We start from the raw sequence: 17,659 nt of genomic DNA, 5'->3' as shown, positions 1-17,659 counted from the left end.
GAAGATTTAAGAGGTCCCACTAGTGTGAAAAGCCTGCCATGTGGTAGGTGTTTAGTAAGTAACTGATCTGCAACCAAAATGTTCAAATATCTGGTACCTCTGATTTCAGACCTCTTTTCCTTTTGCTATTTAATAGGCTAATTTTTATCATTTTAATTTTTTTATGATTATATAGGTCTTATGTAAGAAGAAAATATACCCTAAGTTAGAGCTAGAGAGAAGCCTGTAAGGGACAGGCAGGGTGTTTCTAGAACTCTGTACTCCATCATGCTGTGTACTGAGGAGCAGCCATACAACTTCCTGGCAGGTGTGTTCTGAGTGGTACACCATCCCCTTAGCCTTTGGACAGATCTGTTGAGCCTGGGACAGACCCCAACAGTCTTCCATTTATCCTGCTGTGTCCAAAAAAATCCATCATTTGCTTTTGGGCCATAATGCAAAGTTTTGGTACAAGCACGAGTCCCGGACCCTGAGAGCAGACCTCCTGGGTTTGAGTGCTAACTCAGATACCATCTAGGGAAGGTTGTGGGGGTTCATCTGCTGTGCATGTTTGCAGGGATGTGTGGGGATGTGGGTGGGGCTGGAGGAAATGCAATAGCACACAGTAAACAGTAAGAATTATTATTAGTGTGTCTAGGTGTCTTTATCCTTATTTGTAGTTTATTTTCACATTTACCTTCTGGGAAAGGAAGGACTCGTGGCATTTCCACCATAAGAAAGGCCTTATAATTACCTTTCTTCCCAGTTTCTTGATAATTTGTTTTACCTTTTACGTGTCTTTCACTTTTGTCTCTTTTTGCAATAGATTATTTCCTCCTCTCACCCCAGCATCCCTGTCCCCATTGGGGGCAAAGGGCGGTGGGGATGAAGGAAGGGTGTTTTCTGAGACCAATTCCTACTTTGAGTTTGTGCAACAGCAGAAATGAAGGAGAGGCTAGATTTTAGTGATTGGAGTAAGGACTCCATTATGAATTGATGGTTTTATTTTCCCTCTCTTATATTTGATCAGAAAATGCCCCTGAGATTTCATAGCGATCAACCTGGGCAGACATGGCCTTTGGTTTATTTGTTTGTTTGTTTGTTTGTTTTACAGAGTGTACCATACTGATCTGGTGTTTAAAGAATCATTTTTACCTACTAATGTAAAATGGGATCTTACTTCAAGCAAGTGCTTGATCACTTGCTTTTTTTCACCCCCTGTATTTTTCCCCTATTCTTAAAATTCCATTTTGAGAAGAAATAAAAAGATGAATATAATACATCATGTTTTGTTTAATCCATGTTCCAATTTCTTTCAACATTTTTATTGTGAGCAATAGTGCCCCACGCAAACATTCTTGTGCCTCAATCTGGGTGTATGATTTTCTTTCTTATTTCTTTGCAGATGTTTTGTGCCCCATGATCTGAACATTTCAAGATTCTCGTTATAGAATTGCCAGCCCATCCTTGGGAAATATGTTGCTCACTCATCAATCGCATACATGTGGTCTACTTTTTCATTTCTCACCTACACTGTGTGTAGATTATCTTTGTTAATTTGATAGAGAAAAAGTATTATATTTGTTTCAATTTGTATTAATAAATTTAGTCCCTCAGATGCAATTGGTTATGAGCTATTTGCTTTTCTTTTGTGCATGTTCCATCTGTTATTGTTGCTCATTCTTCTGTTCCCTAGATAGGTTCACATATATTTTCTAACTTGCCATTTATCTCCTAATTTTGTTTTTAAAGTTTTGTTGCAAAAAATCATTTCAAGTCTTACAATCCTATTCTAAAGAGTTTCTTCCTTTGTTTTTATAACAAGAAAGGCCTTTCTCTCTTAAAAGGATACACATCAACTTCTATTTATTCTCTTTGCTGTTTTGTTTTATGTTTTTCCTATATCTCTTTGATCTGTCTCAAGTTTATTTTTATTTCTGGCTCAGAGTAGGAACTTAGATTTACTTTTTGCCAAATGGCTATTTAATTAGCAAGGACTAAAGATTCCTTTCCCCAGTGACTTGATTGCCACTTATTAAGTGTATTAAAATGCAGTACCTACTAGGGTTGTTTCCTGGATTTCTCTTTGAATCCTATGGATGTGTTTTTCTGTTCAGATGCCAGCACCACACCAGTGTTACTGTATCAAAAGATCACAATCAGTACTCTTTTTTTTTTTTTTTTTCAAAAATTGGGGTTTGCTTCACATTGGAGTACCTTCTCTGAACACCAGATGGCATGAGATCCCTGGCCTGCTGTGTGGGAGCCACAGGAACACAGCTGGCGGGTGTATGAAAATGTTATTCAAGAGCAAACTTGAGACTTTCAGAGATGCAGACACCTATCCCGAATCACAGGTAGTGGTTGGCTTTTCTCCACTTGTTGAGTTTTTATAGCCTGCCAAGCTCCCATTGCAAGTAAGTGGAGCTGATTTTTGAAAGCTGTTTCTGTTCATTCCTTTCCCACTTGGATACAGAGCATCCTTGGTTGGCCGTGTTTATCTGTATAGCTTTTAATGTGTTCCCATAATGGAGCCCTTCCCTCTGGAGATTTTTGTTGTATTTTGTTTTGGGTTGCCGTGCACCCTTACCAGCTTATTAGAAAGCTTTGATACTGTCCCATTTTATATAGTCAGTTAAGCTGTTCTTTCAGTAGGATCCTGTCCCAATTCCTATGACGTACCTTGAAAGACCAGCATGTTTCCTATATCTGATGAGCGGGACAAATTGCTTTATATCCAACTGAAGATCACTGACTTGTACTTAATGTAGCATGCATTCCATTTGGTTGAATGGGGCTTCCCTATAGTGAGTGGTTATATCAGTTCACTTCTGTATCCATAGGCTATGTGCCCCATTGCAAGGTGTGCTTTAAGTAGGTTTTTTTTTTTTTTGACTTAGTTTCATTGTGATGTTGATCTTATGTGTCCTCTGCAGGCGGTGTGGGTGTTTTACACACAGAGTGAAATTCAGAGGGTATGTTGGTATATCTCTGTATGTCCTGTGATTCACTTGTGGCGTAATTGGGATTTCAGCTCCCGCACTGTGTGGGTAGTCCTATCATGCCATCAAACCCCTAAGAGTCACCATGCACTGAATTTGAGACAGAAAGCATAGCGTGCAAAGGTGAAGGGTGTGAGTCCAGAGACCATCATCATGTAACAAGTTATCACAAACCTTAGCAACCCTTAACCACCACAGGCTCATGAATTCAGAGGGATGGGAATTTCTATAAGGCACACTGTGAATGGTTTCTCTTTGCCATGCACTGTCTACAGTCTCTGCTGGGAAGACTTGGTAGGTTGAGAATGACTTGCCTATTGAGAGTGATCATCCCAAGGCTCAAAAGCCTGTTTATAGCAATGTTGGGAACCTGGGATGGCATGCTAGAAGACAAGATTATTCCACAAGAGCCCGCTCTGTGAAGCATGGGGCCTCAGACTTGTCATGCTGTTTATGTTGCTGCTGAGGCTCCAGGGCACAAGGCAGGTGCTATATCACCCTGTGTAGCCAGCCTCGGAAGGAAAACTGTGTGACTTTCTCCACACTACATTGACTGGAGCAATCACCCACATTCAGAGGGATGGGATGGGTTACGCTTTAAAATTGCTCTTGTTTTGGAGGCCTGACAATGAAATGGATCTATATTTGAGGCTTGGCTCTGGGAACTTACTTACTTTTGTCCTCTTTAAAATAATATAAATAGTGCTATCCCTTACAGTTTTTGGAGGATTAAATGAGAACATGCCTGTTGTTAATGTTATTACAAAGCTTTAGTCCTTTGTCTCCTCTCCATGGAGGCTGCTGTCTGTCTCATTAGATTTATTTATTATTATTTTTTAAAGATTTTATTTGTTTATTCTTAAGAGACACACAGAGAGAGAGGCAGAGACATAGGCAGAGGGAGAAGCAGGCTCCCTGCAGGAAGCCTATTGCGGGACTTGATCCCAGGACCCCAGAAACATGCCCTGAGCCAAAGGTGGACACTCAACCACTGAGCCACCGGGGCGTCCCAGTTTCATTAGATTTAAATTTATGCTCCAACAATAGCCTGCACTGAGGACAGTTTTAGTATTTGTATTCATAGAAGGGAGAACTTTAAGGTATTCATAATTGTGTATGCTTTGGTAGTATGGATTTCTAGAACACCCAGAGCTGACAGTCCTACAGATCTGGTAGGTTGTACCCTTGGCAGAGACTGAACATTTCCATTCTATGGTTATGTAGCTAACTCTTGTCTTCTCTCTTTCCCTGATCCCTTTTATAGTCTCTTTATGTGGCTGCATCCTTGTCACTGGCTCCCCTCTCCTTTTCTTTATTCCATTAGGCCTTTTTCTAACTTTACCTGGACTCTTCCTTATTTGATGTTGCAGGGACAATCCTGCATGATACATGAAGCAGAAGTTCACACCTTTGTGTGCTTTGGATCACCTGATCAAGAACAGGGGTGCAAACATCTCTTAATTACCACCTCATCAAAAGCCAATTTGTCCAATAATCTGTTCACCAAATGGTCTATTTATTGACTTACTGAATTCATCAGTATATTGACAATGTTTTCTTTTTCTTTCTTTTTTTAAAAAATATTTATTTATTCATGAGAGACACAGAGAAAGAGGCAGAGACACAGGCAAAGGGAGAAGCAGGGCTCCCTGTGGGGACTGCAATGTGGGACTTGATCCCCAGACCCCCAAAATCATGACCCAAGCCAAAGGCAGATGCTCAACCACTGAGCCACCCAGGTGCCCCAACAATTTTTTCTTCTAATCTATATTTATAAATTTGCATGTATAAAGTTATCAGATGAGAACTTTTCAAAACAGCCGAAGGTCTCTGGGTCATATCAGTTAATTGGTTTATGAAAACAGCATTTTAAATAATTTGTCTCAGGCAAAAAAAAAAAAAAAAAAGGAGTGATGGGATATGCCTTGGCCTAGGGTGCAGATCCCAGAAAGGGGATGACTAAGGACAGAGAAGGAGAGGATATTAAGGGGAAGACAGATGGGGAGGGATGTGTGTGGGGTAGCTGGGGCTGAAGGAAGTTTAGGGAGGCCATGTACGAGGATGCATCTGAAGGTCCCAGGAGGACTTTACTTTCAACATCTCTGTTATGCCCCATTATTTACTCTATACAAACTATAAATAGTCAAAATAAAGAAGTTCTGGTAAAACTTTATAAGTAGTTAAACAAGTTTTGGTATAACTGGTAAGTTCAGATCATTCATCCCGCTGTAACTTGGTCATGGGAAATTGTTTCAGACACTGGATTTTGGTAAATTGCTTGAAGCTGTTACCCTGAAGCGTCCATCCACGGGCAGGTCTTTTTTTTTTTTTTTTTTTTAGAGAGAAGAGAAAGTAGCCTGTCTTCAGACCACTGTGGTTCCAGCTCCAGTTCTTGCCTGTCTGTCTTTACATCAGCCCTTTAAATTTTTTTTTTTAAATTTTTTACTTATCTATGATAGTCACAGAGAGAGAGAGAGAGAGAGGCAGAGACACAGGCGGAGGGAGAAGCAGGCTCCATGCACCGGGAGCCCGACGTGGGACCCGATCCCGGGTCTCCAGGATCGCGCCCTGGGCCAAAGGCAGGCGCCAAACCGCTGCGCAACCCAGGGATCCCACGGGCAGGTCTTGACCAAAGTGCCATTGAGATGTTATAGATGGCAAGTTCCCTTAGAGGAGAGGAATCAATCATATTCGGGAGAAAACTTCAGGAATAGTTCACCCAAGATGTGCTAAGTGGTAGAACACATACAGAAAAATTTGAAGATGGTTGGGTAGGAAACTGTTCTTTTGTGGTTGGTAACAAGGGAACAGCTCCAGGAAGCGTGCAGCCACCGCGTACAGAATGATGTGCCAGGGTAATTCTGGGAATAAGCATGTTCCCTTAACTTAATTGTAGTGGATGAAATGTGGCTTGGAATTGTGCGAGACTTGAATATACTGCTATCTTAAGTAATATGAAGTTTGCTCTACCTAGGAAAAGTTGTTTCTTCTTTCCTATGTGACTGAGGAAAAATACTCTCTGCATTTCCATAATGCCCATTATAGTTTCTGAAGGTCAGTTTAGAGAGCAACATTGGGACAGGAATTGATGTAGAAACCCCAGCTTAACTGCTAGGGGGCAGCAGCAGCTGTTGAAAAATCACCACTAGCTGTTTTTCTGGAAAACATTTCTATCTCTTATTTAGCTGGCCTCAAAGAAAGTCAGAACTTATGCATCCCCTATAAAAATGGCTCAGTGTTGGTTGTTTTTCTGGTAGGGAGAAAAATTCTAAGTATGTATAATATTGAGAATATTCTAAATGTATGTTTATAAATAGTTTAAATATCGCTTCTCTTAAGCCAGAGGACAAGAAAAACATCAAATTTATACTTTTCATGTTTCCAAATACTGTTTATACAGGATGAGTTCATTGATGTGTATCTCAGTTTCTCTAAAGACTTGGGAAATAACTGTTGGCTTGAATTAACTCTTAAGAACTCCTGACAAAAGTTATCAGATATAACAAAATGTGAACTTAATGTAAAAATGTGGAGATAATTTCTTTTCACAAACAAACAGCTACTCTGAGAAATGCATTTAATTAGGAAACTTTCTAGCCTGACAACCTTTCTTTTGAAGAAACTGTATGGCTGAAGTGTTTTAGCTTGGCAAATGAGCTTTGCTGTTAGCAAAGAAAAGGAGGTTTTTGCCTACGAATATTACCTCTGCATGGATTTGTGTTTTTTTTATGTTTATTTTTTTATTGGTGTTCAATTTGCCAACATATAGAATGACACCCAGTGCTCATCCCGTCAAGTACCCCCCTCAGTGCCCGTCACCCAGTCAGCCCCACCCCCCACCCACCTCCCTTTCCACCACCTCTAGTTTGTTTCCCAGAGTTAGGAGTCTCTCATGTTCTGTCTCCCTTTCTGATATTTCCCACTCATTTTTTCTCCTTTCCCCTTTATTCCCTTTCACTATTTTTTATATTCCCCAAATGAATGAGACCATTATGAGACCATAATGTTTGTCCTTCTCCGATTGACTTACTTCACTCAGCATAATACCCTCCAGTTCCATCCACGTCGAAGCAAATGGTAGGTATTTGTCATTTCTAATGGCTGAGGAATATTCCATTGTACATAAACCACATCTTCTTTATCCATTCATCTTTCGATGGACACCGAGGCTCCTTCCACAGTTTGGCTATTGTGGCCATTGCTGATAGAAACATCGGGGTGCAGGTGTCCCGACGTTTCATTGCATCTGTATCTTTGGGGTAAATCCCCAGCAGTGCAATTGCTGGGTCATAGGGCAGGTCTATTTTTAACTCTTTGAGGAACCTCCACACAGTTTTCCAGAGTGGCTGCACCAGTTCACATTCCCACCAACAGTGCAAGAGGGTTCTCCTTTCTCCACATCCTCTCCAACATTTGTTGTTTCCTGTGTTGTTCATTTTCACCATTCTCACTGGTGTGAGGTGGTATCTCACAGTGGTTTTGATTTGTATTTCCCTGATGGCCAGTGATGCGGAGCATTTTCTCATGTGCGTGTTGGCCATGTCTATGTCTTCCTCTGTGAGATTTCTGTTCATGTCTTTTGCCCATTTCATGATTGCATTGTTTGTTTCTTTGCTGTTGAGTTTAATAAGTTCTTTATAGATCTTGGAAACTAGCCCTTTATCTGATAGGTCATTTGCAAATATCTTCTCCCATTCTGTAGGTTGTCTTTTAGTTTTGTTGACTAACAAAACTAACAAAAGCTTTTGCTGTGCAAAAGCTTCTTATCTTGATGAAATCCCAATAGTTCATTTTTGCTTTTGTTTCTCTTGCCTTTGTGGATGTATCTTGCAAGAAGTTACTGTGGCCAAGTTCAAAAAAGGGTGTTGCCTGTGTTCTCCTCTAGGATTTTGATGGAATCTTGTCTCACTTTTAGATCTTTCATCCATTTTGAGCTTAGCTTTGTGTGTGGTGCAAGAGAGTGGTCTAGTTTCATTCTTCTGCATGTGGATGTCCAATTTTCTCAGCACCATTTATTGAAGAGACTGTCTTTTTTCCAGGGATAGTCTTTCCTCCTTTGTCGAATATTAGTTGACCATAACGTTGAGGGTTCACTTCTGGATTCTCTATTCTGTTCCATTGATCTATGTGTCTGTTTTTGTGCCAGTACCACACTGTCTTGATGACAACAGCTTTGTAGAACAACCTGAAATCTGGCATTGTGATGCCCCCGGCTATGGTTTTCTTTTTTAATATTCCCCTGGCTATTTGGGGTCTTTTCTGATTCCACACAAATCTTAAAATAATTTGTTCCAATTCTCTGAAGAAAGTCCATGGTATTTTGATAGGGATTTCTGCATGGATTTGTATTGCAAGTAAGGAATGCTAGTTTTTAAGAACTATATTATGTATCTATGTACCAATATACACATAAATGACTATTAAGTTGATTTGTAGAAATATATTTTTGGGCACAAGGGAGACTGATATGTTATTGATTGAAGAAAGGTAAAAATATAATATGAAGGATGGTTCCTTCTTAAAAGATTTTATTTAATTATCAGAGAGAGAGAGAGAGAGAGAAAGTGAGTAGGGGGAGGGGCAGAGGGAGAGGGAGAAAGAGAATCTCAAGCTGACTCCTCAATGAGCGAGGAGCCCAACATGGAGCTTGAACTTAGACCCCAAGATCATGACCTGAGCCAAAACCAACTAGTCAGAAGCTCAACTGATGGAGCCACCCAGGATCCCCAAGCCTGGTTCCTTTTTGTAAACAGTGTGTGAGTGTGCATGTAAAGTCTAGGAACATATCACAATATTACTAGATGGTAATAATGTTCTTTCCTTTAATGCATTTGAATATCTGCTTTTTCTCTTGTGCCCATGAGTTATATTATAAAAAGCAAAGAGAAGTCGTTTGTAATTAGAGCTTCAGTGCAGATTTATTTTATTTGCATGTTAGATTGATTCTTGAGCCAGTCAACGTGATATGGTGTATTCTACTTATCACTTCTCCTGTTACTTCTGACCATTTTTTATAACTCTCAAAATGTGGTAGTAGATAAATAAAATGCCAAGAGAACCAATATGGTTCTTTTTTAAAAAATATGGTTCTTGATCACTCTTTCCTTATGATGGACTAGAATTGTTTTTTGTCCATCTCACTGAGCTGTCATTTCCATTGATTATATTTGCAAAACGATCTGAAATCCTCAGTGAATAACATTAGGACTGTAGTAGAGTGGTAGCCAATACTTATGAATACCTAGGGCTTTTTAGTTTTTTAATGCAATTCTTTCTTTCCAGGAAAGCTCAGATTGTTTTAGGGAAATGTTCTCAAACCACATTGGATCTTATAAGAAGTATGTAAGGAATTTTCTGTTCAAGTTCTGCAGAGAAAAGGTGATATGGATTTCACAGCTTTAGAGATGGCAATAGAAGGGACATTACAGAGACAAATTGGTATTTGTTATTTTAGATAGGTAAAATAAATGTACATTTAATACATATATTCTATACTCACCCTTTTTAAATTAATTGGGCAATAATACTAAAAATAATAGCAATTGCAATGAGACTTTCTTGTAAATGGCTGGAGTATATGAATTCATTCAGTTCTTGAGATAATCCTAAGAGGTTGGTATGTATTTTTTAAAGATTTTTCTTATTTATTTGAGAGAGAGGGGATCCCTGGGTGGCGCAGCGGTTTGGCGCCTGCCTTTGGCCCAGGGCGCGATCCTGGAGACCCGGGATCGAATCCCACGTCGGGCTCCCGGTGCATGGAGCCTGCTTCTCCCTCTGCCTGTGTCTCTGCCTCTCTCTCTCTCTCTGTATGACTATCATAAATTAAAAAAAATATTTATTTATTTGAGAGAGAGAAAGAGAGAGCACATGAGTGGAGGAGAGGGGCAGAGGGAGAAGCAGACTCCCCACTGAGCAGGGAGCCCCATGAGGGGCTCCATCCCAGGACCCTGAGTTCATGACCAGAGCTGAAGACAGATGCTTAACTGACTGAGCCACCCAGGCCCCTGAGGTTGCTATATTTTTTATAAACAAGTGAAACTGAGTAAAATTGCCCAAGAAAAGAAGTGGGGTTTTACAAAGAGGAAGTTATGAAAAAGGAAAGTATGAGATTTTCATCCCTATGCCATCTTATTTAAATGTCATCCAGTCATTGATCACATATTTATAATACTTGAACTGTGCACATTTGACAAATATTGGGCATACATCTTACCTTCTAGAGCCTTGATTTGGAGGAATCTAATATTATGTTCACAGAGGCTCCAAGGAAAAGTTTTTTTGTTTGTTTGTTTGTTTGTTTGTTTTCTTTTAATGTTTAAATCATTTCCTGAAATACAGAGTAGAAAAGTTCTGAGCTGTTTCTGTTGTTGTTGTCTTAACGTGGTTCATGGTTCTTAGTGAAGTTCAGTATTCTGCTGTCCACTGAAATTCCAAGGAAGGAAGTGGTAAACAGCTTCTCCCAGTGGTTTTGATGACCTAACCCTTTCAGTCCACGGAGCATCCCTACAGGTGGCATTCTGTGGAGCATGCTCAGTGAAGCCCTGGATTGCCTCCTCTAATGGTCCGGGTGTGGCATTTTGCTGGGCCCCCAACTCCCTGGGGCTGCCTTATCTCGAGCACCAGGTTTTCTTGCTTTTCCCAGTTTCTTCTGCCTCCTTCATTATAAGCGGCTGCCAGATTTATATTTCTTAAGCTTGGCTCTGATCATTTTTACTTTCCTGTTCCATACCTAAACCTGACTTTCCTTCTCTCCTCACACTGAAATAATTCCAGATGGACAAAAGACTTATATACATAAATGAAAAAATACAAGATCAGGGGAAGGAAACATAGCTGAACTAATTTAAAATCTTAGAGTGAGAACATTTCTTCCAAGCAGGATGTTAAACTACAAAGCCATAAGTAAAACTTTGGTAAATTTGACTAAATAAAAGTGAAAAAAATTATTGCAAGAAATAGCTTAAGCATAAACAAATTATGACAAGATTTATAACCAATAGCTGATTTCCTTGATTAAAGACTCATTCAAATCCTTTTTTTTTTAAATTTTTTTATTTATTTATGATAGTCACAGAGAGAGAGAGAGAGAGAGAGGCAGAGACACAGGCAGAGGGAGAAGCAGGCCCCATGCACCGGGAGCCCGACGTGGGATTCGATCCCGGGTCTCCAGGATCGCGCCCTGGGCCAAAGGCAGGCGCCAAACCGCGGTGCCACCCAGGGATCCCGACTCATTCAAATCCTGAAGCAAATAACAAACTATGAGACCTTAGAAAAATGGACAAATGATATTAATGCGAATTTCCCTGACAAAGAAATACAAAGGCAGGTCACTAAAATACAAAAGATCCTAAACTTTACTCAAAATGTCAAAGTTAGAGAAAAATCGAGATACTATTTTTCCACCTGCTGTTCTTTTAAAATAAAGGCACAAAACATCCAGTTTGAGGAGCATGCAGAGAAACAAAAACAAGTACAAAACATATACTTTTGGTGGGAATGTAAATTTGATGAACTTTGGAAGAGCCATTTGACAATGTCTATGCAAACCAGAAAGGGCACATATTTATGTGCCTGGCAGTTTTTCCAAAGTTAAAAATTTCCTCTGAATATACTCACTTATGCACTCCAAGAGAGTCATACAAGAATGCTTATTATAGTATTGATGGTACTAGTTAAAAAAAATGGAAGTGATGTAAATATCCATTATTTGGTGGCTAGTGATGTAAGTAATGAAAATTTAAGCAGTGGATTAAAAAAAAAAACCTGGTGAACCTGTATTGCTTTAATTGTGAAAGCATGAAGTCCAATGCATGTAATATGATTACACCTGCATTAAAATCAATTTTTCTATATTTTTTCCTATAATAAACCTATGAAACCAGCCCATTCGAGGAATGGGAATGAGGAAAGTCAGAGTCAGAATAGAGATTCTCTTTTTCATTTCATACCTTTCCAAGACCTGTGCATGTTTTATGTGTGTTAAGAAATTTTTTAAAAAGGGCACGTGGGTGGCTCAGTGGTTGAGCATCTACCTTTGGCTCAGGTGTAGTCCTGGGGTCCTGAGATCGAGTTCCATATCAGGCTCCTTGCTGGGAGCCTGCCTCTCCCTCTCCTATGTCTCTGCCTCTCTGTGTGTCTCATGAATAAATACATAAAATCTTTAAAAAAATTAAAAAAAAAGAAATTAAAGAAAAAAAAAACAAGAAAGACAAAAACACCCTGTATTTCTTACTGAACAAAACTAAATTCCTTATTTTGTTATTTTAAAGCACTTTGACCCTGGAGGTGCCTGAGTGGCTCAGATGTTGAGCATCTGCCTTCCGCTCAGGCCATGATCTCAGGGTCCTGGGATCAAACCCCACTTTGGGCTCCTGCTCAGTTGGGCATCTTTTCCCTCTGCCTGTCTTCCTGCTTGTGTTCTCTTTGTCTCTGTGTCTCAAATAAATAAATAAATAAAAATCTTTAAAAAAAAAAAAAGTAAGTAAAGCACTTTGGCTTGGTTCAAATCTGCCTTTTCAATTTTATTTCTCATTGTATTTTTTCTCACTTAATGTCCAGATCAGTTGAAATGCTTACTTGGCACCACACAGATCTTGCCATTTGGGTCTCCTTCCTGCTCCCCAGCTTCACTGCCATTTTCTCCTGCTAAAATGACCTCAGATCTTCTCCGAGCGTTCGGGTCCACCCATATTTCTACCAGCACCTTTTTTTCCAGACTCCACGGCCACCCCAGCTTGGGCTCATCTCTTCTACCTGTGAGCCGTTATCACCTCTGAGTTCAGTTCTGTTTTGATACTTACCCCCTAGTTATATTTATGGTGTCCATGCTGCCCGCCAGGTACAGGAGACTGGACTGAAGCAGGATCTGGGACTCATTTACCTTGGTGACCCCTGCCCCCATCGTGCCGAGCCCTGAGGCAGCCTCTGAAATCAGCCTTCAGGGTTTGTAGCACGTGAGCAGTGTCAGCAGGCCTGGCAGGTACAGAGTCCAGGGAGGGTTGGCCGAGCGTCATGTCACTGAGTAGGAGCAGAAGTAAGGACTTCCGCACATTGTGGGCACGAGGGTGCGGGGACCCGTGAAGGGCTGTGAGCCTGTCTCGGCAAGCATCGAAGCCCCATGTGTTTGGAGTGCGGCAGGAAACTCAGACCCTTGATGCTTACCATCTTGATCTTCCGAGTCCGAGGTTGTGTGACCCCCACCGGGTCCTCAAGGGCAGAATCAGTGGCCCCATCAGGACGGGGGCGCCCGTCTGGCCTCCTGGCCTCATTCTCCTCCCAGAGCGCCACACCACCTCTTTCTTCCAAGGAGCCTCATTGTTGGTAAGGGTCCCAGTGCAAAAAAGGTTAAAGTCCACCCATTCAGGTGTCATCTCATCATTTGTATAATCGGGGAGTTGCATTCCTGAGCAGCCGACCCCTTTTCAGAACCTGCCTAGTTGAGATGTCACTTCCCTGACAGTGAGGCACTTAGGCTCACGGAGAAAAATCACAATGTGCTCCCTCCCTTTCTCAAATTTTCCCTAACAATTAATGCCACACTAACTTGACACTCTCTTTCCTTGTTTGGCTTTGTAAACCCTGGTCCCTTTTTCTATTAATTCCAGACATTAATATTTTCTTTCACGCAACTGACGCCATTCACCCGTGAAACCGTTTGAACATTATGTAGCTGTCAAGATGCCTGGGGATTACCCAGTATGCTTTGCCTGTGAGAAAGTGACACCACCGAGGTCTGGTTTTGAGATGTTTATTTTGAGAGTACGCTGACAAGCATGAAGTCCCGATCCCAGAGTGGCAATTTCATTTAATTAAAGGCCTCTTTTTATTATAGTTTTCCCCCCACATTTTTTTTATATATATATATCAGAATGATTGTTAAAGTCTGACTTGCCAGAGGTGTTCTCTTGTACTATAAAAGGGAGTGAAGGGGGCGGGGGTGCATTGCTCACTCACTAGTGACTATTCCACTGAATGGCTGTGAATGCATTCCTTTTTACTGTCCTGTTCAGAGCCGCCAGTTGACATGGTGTGCATGTGTGTGTATGTGTCTGCGTGTGTCCAAGTTTAAAATAAAGACTGCTGGGCTTCTGTCCCTGTGTTGCCAAACTTAAAACGTGAGAGTTGAGTACATTGCGTATTTGTATATGCTTGTGATTTAATTTCTTGGTCTTGAAGTTAGAAGTCTTACCATACTGGAAGGCTACCCCCCGAATTATACCTTGGTTAATCTATTGAGGCTTTTAAAAAATGTACAGTATCTTATTTTATTGTGAAATTTCTTTCTGTTCAAATCGTTGGGGAGGGTATTGCACTTGTGTTCAGTAATTTTTAATACAGCAGCTAAATAAAAACCTGAAAAAGGAGCTAACGAAAAGAAAAGCTTAAGGTAATTAAGGAGGGCATTACTGATTTGGTAAATGTTTGCAACAGAGTGGCCTAATTAATTTTTGAGATGATATCTTAGACTATTTTGGCTTGACTTTATAGTAGGAATTCACATCCATAAATATATGGGGGCCTGTGTTGGGCACTATCCATGGCATGCAGATATATATATATTATATATTATATATGCAGATATATATATATATATATACACATATAATATATATATCTTACATATATATCCATCCCAGATATATTTACCCAACAGGTAAAACAGACTGTTGGTCTCTGGACACTGAATCATGTTGTCTGTTTCACAGTTAATTACAATATCATAACTCCTCAAATTAGATTTTTTTCTTTCTTTGTGGCATTATTGGCTGGCCTTCAGCTATTTCCTCACTGATTGTTCATTCCTTTGTGCCTTATTTATTCATCATTCACTGGGTAACACTGCACTAGTATGTCCCAAGTATGCAAGTATGACGGCATACTTGCAGGTGTGCAACAGACCTGCAAAACACAGAATTCACGGTTTCTGTTTACAGTCCTCTTCCCCACCCCCATCCCGCTGCCCCTCAGCTGATCTGAAATTGTGGAGGAGGGTTTGACATCAGCCCTTCTTTCTGCTTTGGATATAGTGGCTGGAGAGATATTATTCATTCTCTTTGGTGTCTGTTTCAAAGCTCCCCAGGAAGAGCTGGGCAGGTCAGGGGTGTTGGCCCTGAGGCCAGCGGAGGGCCTGGCTGGTGTGGCTGTTTCCCCAGCCAGGGCCAGACAATGTTCGCTGGCTTTACTGCAGGTGCAGGAGGCAGCAGAGAATGGCAACTTTGTCAATTTAATCTCTCTGCTCCCCATTCTAGTCTTTCGTCCTCTTGCCCCATCTTTTGAGCCAGTGGTTCCAGAGATGGATTTATTTATTATGATTACATTCTAAAGTACAGATTTCTGTTGAGTCAGCCATCTGGCCAAGTGTTTGAAAATAGTTTCTTTCCCTTTTCACTGACTTGCTGCCATTCTTGGGAGGGGTTGGTTTCTCCTCAGGATTCCTGACACCGTTGGCTGGTGCCGGTGGATTTTGTGTCTTGAATTTTTGTGGCTAATGTAGTGATGACATACCCAGAATGAAATGAAACAGAAAAAGCTCAAGGAGCCCATTTGTATTATGCCACTGAGGGCAAAGAAGGATCAGTCATTTACCCCAAATTGTTTCATTTTTCTCTCCTTGCCCCCTCTGGGGCCTTCAGTCCATGCACGGGGAGACATTTGTTCTGGGCGTACTCCGTGAAATGCTTTGAGCCAGGGGAGTGTGGAAAGAATCCTTAGTTAACGGAGATCCTGGGCTTTTACGTATATTTTTAAAACCTGTCTTGCTCTCTTTTTTCTTTAAAGGCACGAGCGATCCCTATGTGAAATTTAAGCTGAATGGGAAGACGCTGTACAAAAGTAAAGTCATATATAAGAACTTGAACCCAGTTTGGGATGAGATAGTTGTACTTCCAATTCAAAGCCTTGATCAAAAGCTACGTGTGAAGGTAATCACAGATGGTTTTCAAATCTGCTCTTTTATTAAAAGCATTGATTTCTCAGCAATCTTTGCCCCCTTAAAAAGGCAACGTTCCCGAATTCCTTTATTATTATTAAGCTCTGGGTAAAACATCTTAGAGAAGGGATTATTTATACCCTCCATTGAAACTATATGTTTTTCTCAGATCAGTGGCGTATACTCCACAGAAAATCAGAATGAAAATAATATCTCCATTGATTGTATTTAAACTTACTGCATGTGGAAGAATTATTACTGCTGGTGTAGTGGCGACAAGAAGGAAAGCCTTTCTCATTAGGAATAACTTTATACTTAATAGAGCTTTAAGCTACTGGTTGTAAGCATCAATTGCTCTAACATCTGGGTTAAAGCTGCATGAGTTGAATGCAGGATGGGATTGCTATAGAATATTTAGCAAATTTCTATTTAATTGGCAGATCTGCTCACCGTGGAAAATACTAAATCTTAATGAGAGACCATTTAAACTACAGGGACTGATCCATTGTGCATAACATTTTAGTGCATATGAATACTGCCTTAAGAGTATTTTCTGCTGTTGTTTTGGTGGTAGTAGGCAAAATGGGCAAGTTTGCATAATCTTTGTTCTTGCCATCGGCGTGTCCTAATTCTCCATTAACTGTACTGTGCAAATTATTTTTTAGGTCTAGAAGACTGCATTCAAAATTCCTAGCCAATTGCATTTATTAATAGTTCGATAAATTTACTTGGTTTACTGTATTAATTTGTGTTCCTGGTCTCTTCCCTCTTTGTAGGTATATGATCGAGATTTAACTACATCTGATTTCATGGGTTCTGCATTTGTCATTCTCAGAGATCTTGAGCTTAACAGGTATTGTATTTTTACCTTCTAATTGTTATTTTGAATTTTAGAGGGAACTCAAGATAATGTTAAGTGACATTTGTTTAGATCAAATGACAAAAAAAAAAAAAACTGAATACATGAAAGAGTGCTTTAAAATGTGAATTTTCAATGATTTTATCATTTATCTCCCAAACATTAAATCTTCCACAATGCATTCTGAAATGTGTATTGGGTTTTGAACTGTTAATATTCAGGTTCATTAACCTACCTAACCTAAAAATAAAACAAATATTTAAATTTTATTTGGGCAGTAAGGGAAAAGAATCCATTAACCAACTGTTGAATTAGGCAATGTCAAGCAGTTCCCCTACTCTGAAGATGGTTGGGTTATTTTTACCAGATCTGGTGCTTTTTAAAACTCCCGTCACAGGCTTATACAGAGGTAGGAGACTTTTTGTGTAATCTCTCGATGCATTATGAGACTACCTAGTACTGCCCATAGTGCTTATGTTATTTGTTGCTTTTTGCTTATAGAACAACTGAACATATTTTAAAATTGGAAGACCCAAACAGTTTAGAAGAGGACATGGGAGTGATTGTGTTAAATTTGAGCCTAGTAGTAAAACAGGGTGATTTCAAGAGACATGTAAGTATGACTCTTTTGTTCTTTTCAAAGTTCTTCATTGCAATTGTCCTTTGATTACTGGGTTACCAGATGGCTGGCATTTTTTGGTAATTATTTTTGGAGGGAAACAAATAATTGTGCCAAGATGTAAAGTATCTATCTGTGGTTCTATGCATCCTTTCTTTTGGAACTCTGGAAAGAAAATCCTTTAAGGAATGATCTCAGCTTTGGCTAGGGATGTGGATGGTATTCCTATTATTAAAATGTATATGCTTTTCCTAAGTGGTAAGGTTTCCATT

At 40.1% G+C, this 17,659-nt stretch overlaps 1 protein-coding gene across 2 annotated transcripts in view; it reads left to right on the top strand.

Moving 5' to 3' along the window:
- Positions 1-17,659, top strand: part of MCTP2 (multiple C2 and transmembrane domain containing 2) — a 241,187-nt gene that overhangs the window by 75,490 nt on the left and 148,038 nt on the right. For both annotated transcript variants that reach the window (XM_041752071.1, XM_041752069.1), the window contains exons 5-7: positions 15,759-15,901; positions 16,686-16,762; positions 17,270-17,381. In XM_041752071.1, the coding sequence (XP_041608005.1) occupies positions 15,759-15,901; positions 16,686-16,762; positions 17,270-17,381 (332 nt within the window). The remainder of the gene's footprint in view (positions 1-15,758; positions 15,902-16,685; positions 16,763-17,269; positions 17,382-17,659) is intronic.

Source organism: Vulpes lagopus, chromosome 4, assembly GCF_018345385.1.
Source record: "Vulpes lagopus strain Blue_001 chromosome 4, ASM1834538v1, whole genome shotgun sequence".
NCBI lineage: Eukaryota > Metazoa > Chordata > Mammalia > Carnivora > Canidae > Vulpes > Vulpes lagopus.
The sequence above is the reverse complement of the archived record's forward strand: the minus strand, read 5'-3'. Positions and strand labels throughout refer to the sequence as shown.